Raw genomic sequence first — 11,568 nt, forward strand, 5'->3', positions numbered from 1 at the left:
GGGATTTTAAAAATTCCCCGGTGCGGGGAAGGGGATGGAGTTGGCCCCGCCCCGCCCCGCCCCGTATTAATGCCATTTTTTTTAAGTGTTTTTTTTTTGGGGAAAACTACTAGAAACCCCTTGGATCGAAACATACCTACAAGATTCCCCCAAAATTTTCATAATTTCCATGAGTACAGTTTTGTCCCTGAAATAGCTTTTTATGTTTTCTTTTACCCATAATCGATTGGGCATTGTCCCTCATTATATTAGTATATTACCCTTAGAAATCCCTAAAATCTCTCCATCGAACCATCATTGTAAGGCAACATTAAATCATTTGAAAATCCCCCTCCCCCAAATAAAGGCAACATCTCTCTGATGAGTGATGAGATTTTATATGGTGCGTGCTCTTATAGTCCATTATTTTTCAAAAAATAATGTATGGGCTACGCCATAGAATGAGCCAAACCGTCCATTTGATAGGCTACAATTTAAAAGTACTTTACAGGCCACACCATAGACATCCAAACCATCCATTTGTTGGGCCACAACGTAAATAGATTGCGGCCCAAAAATCATTTCCATAGGATGATTGCAACCCTCTGATCTATAGAAGGTACCATAATATGGAATTCCTCTATAGATCCGAGGGTTGGGATTATCCTATGGAAATGATTTTTTGGGCCACAACCTATTTACATTGTGGCAGATCAAATGGACAGTTTGGATATCCTACAATGTGCCCATCAAGTGGAAGGTTTGGATCATCCTATGCTTATGGTAGTATGGTGTGCCCATCAAATGGACGGTTTGGATCTTCCTATGGTGTGGCACGTACTACTTTTTGGCAAGTGGGATTGGGAATTAGGGATATGCTAGGGACTATCGATCAATTAAATGAATATGAGAGCAACCTCCTTGGTCCCCAGGTTAATAAAATGAATAAGACAAAATCTTAGCCTGTGTGGGTTGTGTGGCTACTCTCACATGCAACAGCCAAGCCGCAACATGCCTGAAGTGATTGTCCCTAGCAAATCTTTAGTTTTAAACCTAACATTTAACAAAGTAAAGTGATTGTCCCCGAAGGATGCGGGGCGGGGAAGGGGAGGAGATGGGGATAAGATATTCCCCGTGGGGAGGGGAGGAGGATTTCCCATGATCCCCGCAGTGGGGAGGGGAAGGGGAGGGGGAAAATTCCCCGCAGAGGGGAAGGGGTAGGAGAATTTCGTTTTCATTTAACATCCAGCGCATTAAAGAGCCCCTTATTTTCAGGAGAAAGAAACATGAAAGGAGACTAATTTTAGGAAAAGACAAACAAAAGAGAGTAGAAACGCTGGAAAATGGATAAAGCTATTGTGGAAGGAGATTCTTTGAATGTGATTCAGTGGCTTAAGCAAGGGGTGGCTCCTCCTTGGAGATTCCTGGCCGTATTTGATGAAATAGAGGATTTAATCATGGGATCATCTATTGTTTTTAATCATGTCAGAAGGTCGGCTAATGAGAAGGCGGATTTGCTTGCTCGGAGGGGAGTTTCTGCTGAATTGCTTGAGTGGTTTGATTATCTTCCTCCTTGAGGTTTTTTGTGCTTTCCTGTATTTTTCTCTCTTTCTTTTGTTTTCTCTTTGTATTCTTGGGGTGGCTCATCTCGGGCTCCCGTTTTTTCTTATTCAATATTGCCATTTCAAAAAAAAAAAGAAACGCTGGAAAATGGGGTGAGAATATCATTTCCCCAAAGACAACAAAAAAAGAGTGGAAATATCATTCATCTTCAATGTCATGCAAACGTTTATGATGATAGTATTTTCCACGTTAAAAAATATAAATAAAATACAGCAATCCGATTGGCATTGAATGGCCATGTTAACATTTGACTTCCATGAATAAGACTAAAAAGACACACCCCACAAACGTCGGTTTTAAACACAGAAGAAAACAAACATGATAAGATAGAACATATTTATTGATCTTTCCTTAACCGGAAAGTACACTCACTAGCTTGTCAATATTCACGTAAGAAGACCCTCCTTTTGTTGTCGCTTTCTCTGCTTTTACCTTCCACTCCATGGCCTTGTTCCTCATCTCCTTCCCTTTCTCCCCCTCCATCAATTCCCTTACAAGTCTCTCCACTTCATCTCTCTTCACATCATTGTCAATCTCCATGCCGATCCCCCAATCGGCACAGGCGAACCGACAATTCGTCTGTTGCTCGGCGAAAAAAGGCCAACAAATAACAGGCACTCCACCACTTATAGTTTCAAGCATAGAATTCCACCCACAATGTGTTAGAAACACCCCAACTGAAGGGTGACAAAGTACTTCCTCTTGAGGACACCAACTTGTTAGAAGACCCCTTCCTTTAGTCTCATTCAAAAAATCGGGAGGTAAAATCGCCGAATCGCCCCTTACTAAATCCGGTCTAATGATCCACAGGAAAGGTTGCTTGCTATTAGCGAGTCCCCAAGCGAATTCAGTCATTTGATGAGGTGTCATCACTGTGATGCTACCAAAATTAACATACACGATTGATTTGGGTTCTTTTGTATCCAACCATTCAATGCATTTTGTATCTTCTTTCCACAAATTTGATCCCATGGAATTCAATTGGGGATCAGAAATCTGATTTGATAGAAGTGATAGAGGACCAATGGTGCAAGTACGAGGAAACATGCCTCTCAATCCATAAAGAACTTCAGATTCCAAGTCTTCAAACGTATTGATAATGACTGCCGAAGCTCTGTAGGCTCTCTCAGCTTCTCGTAGTGGAAAATGGAGCATGATATCATTTGGATCAGTTGTCCGAAAGAAACTTGGGAGATCTCTCAAACGAATATCCTTCATCCCTGGTATCCAGTCAATACGAGTGTCTAGATATCCATTCGTTAAGTAACTCTCATCTGTACAACCACACAGTTAAAGGCTTAGATATATACTCAGACACCGTTTATTTCTTAATAGAAATCCCTCGGTTTAGAACTTCTGTTGAATATTTAAATAAATAGAGGAATGTGAATCCCAAGGCTTAGTTAAATCATGGGTGTGGAAATATTTACAGAACTTTTAAATCTTGTAAAGACACTTTAAATGAAACATCTGGATCGATTCTTCAAAGCATGGAAGAATAAATGACTAAAAAACACCAACCCTAACCGCTTTTGGAGTAATTAGTTGTTTAAAATATGAAACTCCGTTAGAATTACCTTTCAGTGGTGTAAGGCCTCTTTCAATTAGTTGTCGATAGTGGATATAGGCCCATAAACCACAAGCGCTCGTCGTCCAGAATAAGACCTCAGGAATTCGAAGCTCCTCTGCGACGTCTAGTGTGAAACTCATGACCCCATCAGAAACTATGCAGCTGATTGGAGGTGCACCAGGAGTGTCGTTAAGCTCAGTTACAAGGTTACGAAACGGAGCCAAGCAGTTCTTACTCGTGGAATCGCATAGTGCTGGAATGTCTTGTGTGGCATCGGAATCAGATGGCGGCAGACCATCAGTTATGGTTCGGAATCGAAAATCTTCGAGACCTTTTAGAGAATCAGGGCCTCTAGACTTAAGTAGACGTTTGTGATTGAACTCTGTGTTGACAAAGGTTATGTAGAAGCCTCTGGTATGGAGGATCTTGGCTACTTTTAGCATGGGATTTATATGGCCTTGTGCAGGATATGGAATGCAAATTGCATGAGGCCTCTCAATTCCCATTCTTCCCATCTCTCTCTCTCTCTCTCTCTCTCTCTCTCTCTCTCTCTCTCTCTCTCTCTTTTCTTTCTCTTTCTCTTTTTCTCTCCGTTTTATAGACGAAGATAAGAAGAGTAATGGGCTTTTATAACGAATGAGGACATTTGGAGAACAACCCATTTGACTAATGGAACCACTTGTAGTAATGATTCTAACTTGGAAGCAGGATTTTTTGGACGATTAGAGAAACAAAGTTAGACTTTTCCACGCAAAATTTTCACATCAATCAATTATGCCGAAGGTCATCCCCTTCCGGAGTATTCGTTTATCAGCTGTATCTTGTACTTGGTTTGCATGTCGACAGTACATTTTCTTAAGCAATTCACAACCCTTGTGAGGAAGAGACGAGCTTTATTTTAGGAACCATTTTATTAGATTATCTCTAGATCTTTTTCTCTTTTTTTTGGTTGGTTTTGCTAGCTAAGCATCATTTAATTGACCCTGGGAACTTGAATTTACACCTACTTTTAGACTTTTACACATGCTTTGAGATTTTTTCCTCAAAGTACACGTAAATCCAAGATCCCAAAAGAAATTAAATGATGCTTAACAAATGCCCTCAGGGCACTCGTTAGCAAAAATTCTTTTGATTGTCCTTACACATGTCGGTTAAGGTGCACTGGGAAAATGTTTTTACACACGTTTTGAGAATGTTTTGATTTTTTTATAAGAGTTTTTATATGATGCCCGACCGTCAAAGGACGGTAAGTGTGAAAAGATGACTACCATTTCAACCCAATAAATAAATAGCTTTTCAAATCAAATCTAACGTTTCTTCTTCTTCTTCTTCTTCTTCTCAATTTTGGATGTATGAAATTATTTTCATTAATTTAATAATGATGGTAGTGACGGATGATAATAAAATAATAATAATAACACGGTGCATCTACTCCATCAGAGTGCCCACGATTGGTATTGCCAGTAGTTGTTGGACCAATAAGAGTGCGCCCAACTTGATTTCATTGATGACGGTAGAGTTTCCACGTTCAATCACTTAACCCATTATTTATGCATTCTTTTTTCTAAGGGAAATGATATACTTGCCTTACTCGGGACAGCCCACTCTAGTATAAAAGAGTAGTAAAAAATACACTAGAGGAGGCTGTCCCAGGTAAGAAAAGAAAGCGAAATATCATGATTGTATAACATCCCCTTTAGACGTAAGTGCCAATACCAAAACAAGCCAAGTTGGCTCAATATTTGCCTTCTCCTCTCTCTGAATTTCATTATCCTACACGTCTTACCAAGAGGATTCGTATCTGTTGCAAACTCAACTCGTAAATCAACCTAAAATGCAACTATGTAGGGTTGAACGTTTACATTAGAAAATCAAAACGTCTTTCTCATCTCATTTTCATTCATGGATTATTTTTTTTTAAGTATACGTTCAAACTTATATAATTGCGTTTTAGGTAAACATATTTTCTTGTGATGGCTATAACTGTACTTGATCATTAATACATTGTATTTTAGGTTCACTTATTTTATTGTGACGCAATAACACGATGACACTAGTTGCAGACCCATGTGCGTTGCACGGGAACGGAGAACAGAGAAAATAAAGAATCAAATGAAGGAGATGGGAAAAAACAAATAACTTACTATTTTCTGTTTATTTCTTCTACCCAACTAAACACAGATCTCAGAGGTTTTCCTTTCCATTTATCAAGCTTGATGGTAAAAAAATAATCAATAATAAATTAAGCAACAGATGTTAAGCAAAAAGAGTACACTGCTACTAGAATTTTATAGCAAAGAATTCAAAATGAATCTTCACCGACATTGATGCAATCTTGATGCTAAAAAACAGAAATCAAATGTACTTTTCTTTGTACCAAGATGTATGGGCAGATGTATGAATAGATATATGAGTAGATAGTAGTCCTTTTAGCGGAATTTAAATCCAACCTATGCAGTTTGCTTAGGGAAAACCAGATGTATGGATAGAACATAGTCCTTTTTATTTCACAGATTATTGGAAGCAGAGTCATCCACCAAGGGATTCGCTAATGTACATAGCAGAAAAAAAGAAAAAAGAAATGCTTGAAGCACATAGGTAAGCAACTGCATCACCTGGACACAGTACAACTGATATGTGGCTGTCTTCGTTCCAATCACAACGTTAGGCTATTGTAGCAAAGGCAAGACAGTGGGATATTTCATAGAGAATAATTATACTTAGAATAGATAGAGTGCACATAATAGATAGAGAACGTGAGTGCATACATCAAGGGAGACAAAAACAACCGTGAAAAAGACAGCGAAGGGTAGAGCAATAGAGGTTGTGGAGAGAGAGAAATTTCTTTCCTTTCATTCTAGCATTATTTAATCGTCACTTTCTTCTTGAATAAGAGTCCAAGCAAAATCTTTTTCCTATCTAATAAATAAGAGTACTACACGACTACATCTCCTCATTAGATGATAGTTATTGCTTTAAAGAGGGATAGACACGTAGCATAACACGAAGAGTAGGGATTCTAGCATATATGATCATCATAGAGATTCTAGTATATATGGGATTCTAGTAAGAGAGACATAAGGAGAGAACGAAAAGAGGAAATAGCCCTAGTTTCTAGGGGCAAGGATTCTAGGATATATGGGATATACATTTAGAAAGAACGGGTGCCGGAGCTTTGCAAAGAGAGATTAATTAAGGGCTTCTTTGGATGCTTACCAAAATTAGTCTTTATGTGCCAGTAAGATTATTTAAATTAATCTTATTTGCAAATTGAAAATTAAGGCCTCTTTGGAACCCCAACACCCCCCCCCCACCCCCCCCCCCCCCCCCCCAATTACCTATATTGTTTTGAAGACTATTATAGCCATTGTTTGCAAATAACTTCAAAACCATTCGCATATAAGATTATGTGCAAATTATTTTTAGCAGCATCCAAAGCTGCCTTTGTACATTAGAGTAACACAGTTTTGGTGCTGGGCCTCTAGCTCAATTGGTTGCAGGCTTTGTATCTCGTTGCGACAAGAATCTACCGCTAGAATTCCGGTTACCAGAAACTACCAAAAAGGCAAACAATGAGAAATTACATGATGCCCGACCGTCAAAATGTAGAGGGCGGAAGGAGACAAAAACTACTGCCTTGGTTTTTGAACCAATGATAAGTGAAAAACAATGCTTTCCCTTGGATTAAAAATCAAGGGATCCGCCTCTATTTTGACGGTCGGGCATCATATAATTTCTCTAGTAGTTATAGATAGTCTTATATCTGCCTTCATATTTGCATATAATCTCGTAAGCAAATGATAGAGTATATCACCCTTAGTTAATGGCTTCAAAAGTGACACAAAGTGTCCTATTACCGGCGAGATTACGTTAAAATAAGGGAAATGATAAATGCGCCCCTTTCCATCAAGTGATGAAAAGGGACGCATTTATCATTTTCCTAGATTTCCATTATTCCCAAGCCGCACTCACGCTAGTGCCCTCTCTTTCCCTCTCTCACTGTATTAACCGTGTGATATCAGTTCCAAGATTACAGCAGTACAAGATCTTTTAGGATCTTTGATAAGATTAGATATTATTATCCGTGTGACATCAGTTCCCAAGATTACAGCAGTACAATAATGTTTTAGGATGTTGACCTCTAGATAACCTCTTTCTAATTTATACCAAACCCTCCTGCCCTTGATTTGCGATCCAGATCCAGCAACAAGTCAAAAAAAGGCGGCTTTTGCTGGATTGCAAATCAAGGGTGGAAGGGTTCCTTTCTCCGCCCAAGAAACGCAACTCTTCCAAAATTATCACACAGTCTCAACACTTAGTTCTAATATTCTATAAAAGAAAATGGCCTAAAGTTTTCACCGTATTTCATCTGTCTCTTTGTCTTTCCTGTGCAAAACCCCCTCCCTCCCCTATGACCATTAGGTCATGACCAACTGCCAATCTGCGGCTCTGATTACATCCCATCGACGCTTGATTGTTGGGACGCCGATAGGTCGCAATCTGACGACCCAGATTGCACCAGATCAGACCCCGACCGATCCGCTCTGGAACGCACCCGTTCGAGTATTAGCCATTAGAACTCATCCGAGCGATCCTATGATCCTGATCGCACTTGCTCAGGATCACCTCTGTACGACTATCTCCTCTGGAAGTCTGACGTTATTTCCTCTCTCCGTCAGTTAGACTTTTTCTGGTCTTAACAGTTGGATCGTGGCCCTTCAACGACCTGTCATTGGCTAGCAGTAATGGCTCTGCCCTCCTTCCATCAATGGCATATTAATTCATGTCGACACTTAAGGAGAGTGATTATAGGCGGTCCCTGCTCTGCCCTCCTTCACTGCGGCATCCTTCTAGGACTTGTATATTGTCTTCAAAAATCTCAAAGATTCAGGTCTGGTGGCGGCCAACCAAATCAACGGTCTCGATTGTGCACGTAAGTCTGATGTGGGACCCAATGTTGATCACTAGGGCTGGTCTTTATTTTCGTGATAAATGCTCCTTGAGATGCGTTGAGACTTGAGAGGCATGTTATCTTCCTTATCAATTACTGTTGGCCAACCAGTTTTATGACTAGAAGGAGTTCAATGTATGAGGTGGTTGGTGCCAGAAGGTAAAATCCTCTTTAAGCAACATGTGTCAGTGGCCTACGAGCATTGGAACAAGAAAGACTTTAATGCTCTTTTATCCCGGCAATATCAAGTAGTGGAGGTTGATAAATTCACCCTCTCTAGGATAAATTCGCCACTCTTGACCTGTTCTAAAGCCACCACGTACAACCATCTCTCTCGGTCTCTCCAACCCAAACATGAACCTTTGGTGGGGCCTAACAAGTGAATTGTTTATCTTTAAACAAGATAGGCCCCACCTCTCTCTCTCTCTTTCTCTCTCTCTCGTGCTTTTTAACACAAACGGACCCTACCTGACCCTCGGGTAGGAGGGTTAAACCAACTCAAATCTAAATCTCTCAATCCTAACCAACCTGCCTTTTCAAGTTACGTCAGATTCGGCTCTGGTTGGCCCAGGGTAAAAATAGAAAATATACCAACAAAAAAAGAAAATGAAAACATAACCCTATGATTTTAAGAAGGGAAATGATATTCCCCCAAACGGATAAAATCCCCCCTTTTTAACGGTTTCTGTGAGAATGGTTCACTGCTTGAGGATAAGTTCACCCACTTTAAGGTTGCTGGAATTTTTTTGGTTCTAGGGACTTTTGTGAAATTTCCGCAAGAAACCCACGTTTGGTTGCTGGGCCCAAAATAATCCCAGGAACCACCAATTCCGGTCAACCAAACATGGGATTTTTATTTTACCGGGATACTTCCAGGGGGTTTTTTTTTTCCACCAATCTCCCAGGGAGTTTTTTGTTCCACAGAAATCTCAAGAACCAAAAAAATTCCGGCAAGCAAACGGAGAGGGATTTTATCCGTCAGAAGGAGGAAAATATCATTCCTCTTTTAAGAATCGCAATTAAAAAAAAAAAGACAGGCCCGGGTTTGGGTTGCCCAAGACCTCAACCCTAACCCAACCCAGCCCAAAATCAAATTAGGTCGGCAGCCAACCCATCCTGAACCGAAATCCAGTTGAACACATAGGTTTCGGGTTGAGCGTGGGCATGTTGCACCCCTATCCCTTTGGGATGACTTCATTTCTTGGGGAAGTAAGGTAACCAAGGCCATTGATGATCTGAGTAGGTCGTGGCCTATTTGGGCTACCCAAACAGGCAAACACTGGGTCTATGTTTGTTTTTTCTTTCTCATTGAATGTAGATCACTAGTCAAAATATGAGACGTTGTTCGTGTACATTCTAGTGTGGATGTTGTCGACAATGATTTCAGGAGAAATTAAATGATGAAAGGGCGTACAAATAAGTACTCTACAATCCCATCCTTGATATTTGATCCAACAGCTTCTCACATTTTGAGCAGCTGCTGTTGGGTAGTACTTCCATCGTATTACCTTTACACCGTTACAGTTTTGTAATTGTACGCCCTTTTTCATCATATAATTTCTCTAATTTCAGAGACTCTACCCACAAAAAAAAAAAAATTTAAAAGATTTCCCAGATTGAACCAAAAATATTAACAATTGAAAAACAAAGGTGTCAGAATCAAGAGCTGGAATTGATATCCGATTCTGCCATTTAGTTGAAAAAATGAATTGACAGAGACGGAATTAGAGGGCAAATGCCGGAATTGATTTCCCGCCCCAAGAGCTGGTATTATCATCCAGCCTAAGTTGGAATGAAATTTTTATTGAATTTTATAAAATTAAAATTTTAATTTAATTTTTTTTTTCATTCCGTTAAGACTAGAACGCCCCCAAAATTGGTTCTTTTTTTTCTTTTCTTTTTTTGAAAATGCCCAAAATTCATTTGCAAATAATACTATTTAATTTTAAAAATGCATATAATAAGATCACATGCGGAAAAAAAACTTAAGGGTGTGTTTGGATTCTCGGAATCAAGAATCGGTATCGATATCGCATTCCAATCCCCTTTGTAAACGGAGGAATAGCAATTCCAATTCTAATGTTTGGATGAGCATTTGAATTCCACAATGGAATCAATTGTTATTTCGATTCCAGCATTTGGTAGCGTCTAGAACAACGTCTGAATGGAAACAAATTTTCAATGAAATTTTGAAATATAATAAATAAATTTTTTTTTTTTGCTTTTCTTATCAAATCATATATATTACTAAGCTATACACACCATAGCAATAGCTTTGCTAAGATAGCGTTAAACAAGCAAATGTCTGCTGAACACTACAGAAGAAATAACAAAACCTATTAAAAAGTATCATCCAACTAAATAGTCTAAATTATTATGTCAGAAAACTATAATACCAACATAATGTTGCTCCGATATATATACAGTGGCTAACCATGATTGATTCGATCCAAACCCGCAATTTGAAATTCTAAACAAATTCAATGCCTGTTTGAATTGACCACGGTGAAATAAACCAGAAATCATAGAGCTCCAGCATACAACATTTCTTTGGGGAGTTCTATCAAACAGTGTCCGTGCAATATCAATAGTGAATAGCCCCACTAATTGAGGGGAAATCTATTAAAGAACCTATTCCTTCTCTCACCCACCCTGCCCTCTCTCTCCACTTCCAGCAATTAATTTACCATGGAAAAAAAAATTTGGTTACAAAACACCTAAAGCACCAGGGAGAGAGAGAGACCCAAATATGGGTTTCAACTGGAATTAGTCAGAGAGAGAGAGAGAGAGCGACCCAAATATGGGTTTCAACTGGAATTAGTCAGAGAGAGAGAGAAGGAATCCCATTTATGGGTTTTAAACACCCAGAAACAGAGTGGTGAAGAGAGAGAGAGAGAGAGAGAGGCATACGAGGGTTGATTTGCAGGGGAAGCCAACAACGAAAGGGAGAGGAAGATCTGAGGGCTTTATTTTGGAAGCTTGAGTGGATGGAGTACCTAATTTTGGAAGTAATAATCGAGCAAAATCGACATGACCGCGTTTTTTTCTCCGATTCTGGGAATCAGAATACCACCCCTCTAGGCGGGTATCAAATCACGCTCCATATTCCCCTCTTTTTTCCGCTCGGAGTCGTGCGTCGTTTCTCATTCCATTAGATAAATAGAAACCAAACAGTAGAATCGCCTAAATCGGTTTCAGATACCGATTCTTGATTCCGATTCCGACTATCCAAACGCGCCCTAAGAGTTTAAAGGGGAGAATGACGAAAGCAAATAAGTTATTGTAATCTCACTCTCCTCTACTGAATAGAGAACAATACATCTTTGTTGGCATGTGAAAATCCTCACAGGGCATGTCTACATTAAACGTACACTAAAAAGTAGCAAGAATGGCAGAAAGAACATCTCAAAATGTACTTCATGAAGATCCAGCAAAACCAAACCAC

At 39.5% G+C, this 11,568-nt stretch overlaps 1 protein-coding gene across 1 annotated transcript; it reads right to left on the reverse strand.

Moving 5' to 3' along the window:
* Positions 1 to 1,706: 1,706 nt before the first annotated feature.
* On the reverse strand, positions 1,707 to 3,778 carry LOC143848843 (7-deoxyloganetin glucosyltransferase-like). Its single transcript, XM_077357904.1, has 2 exons — positions 3,180 to 3,778; positions 1,707 to 2,876 (listed from the first exon to the last, which is right to left on the reverse strand). The coding sequence occupies exons 1-2, from the start codon at positions 3,685 to 3,687 to the stop codon at positions 1,954 to 1,956; spliced, it is 1,431 nt and encodes a 476-aa protein (XP_077214019.1). The 5' UTR covers positions 3,688 to 3,778; the 3' UTR covers positions 1,707 to 1,953.
* Positions 3,779 to 11,568: the final 7,790 nt, after the last annotated feature.

This window comes from Tasmannia lanceolata, unplaced genomic scaffold, assembly GCF_043159265.1.
Source record: "Tasmannia lanceolata isolate RefF3 unplaced genomic scaffold, GAP_Taslan_0.1 ptg000016l, whole genome shotgun sequence".
NCBI lineage: Eukaryota > Viridiplantae > Streptophyta > Magnoliopsida > Canellales > Winteraceae > Tasmannia > Tasmannia lanceolata.

What these genes read in the sequence shown, in the direction of transcription:
- LOC143848843 (XM_077357904.1), bottom strand. Translation starts at nt 3,687, where the DNA reads ATGGGAAGAATGGGAATTGAGAGGCCTCATGCAATTTGCATTCCATAT. An exon ending in AGGCCTTACACCACTGAAAG is followed by an intron (nt 2,877 to 3,179) that starts GTAATTCTAACG and finishes GTGGTTGTACAG; the next exon opens with ATGAGAGTTACTTAACGAAT.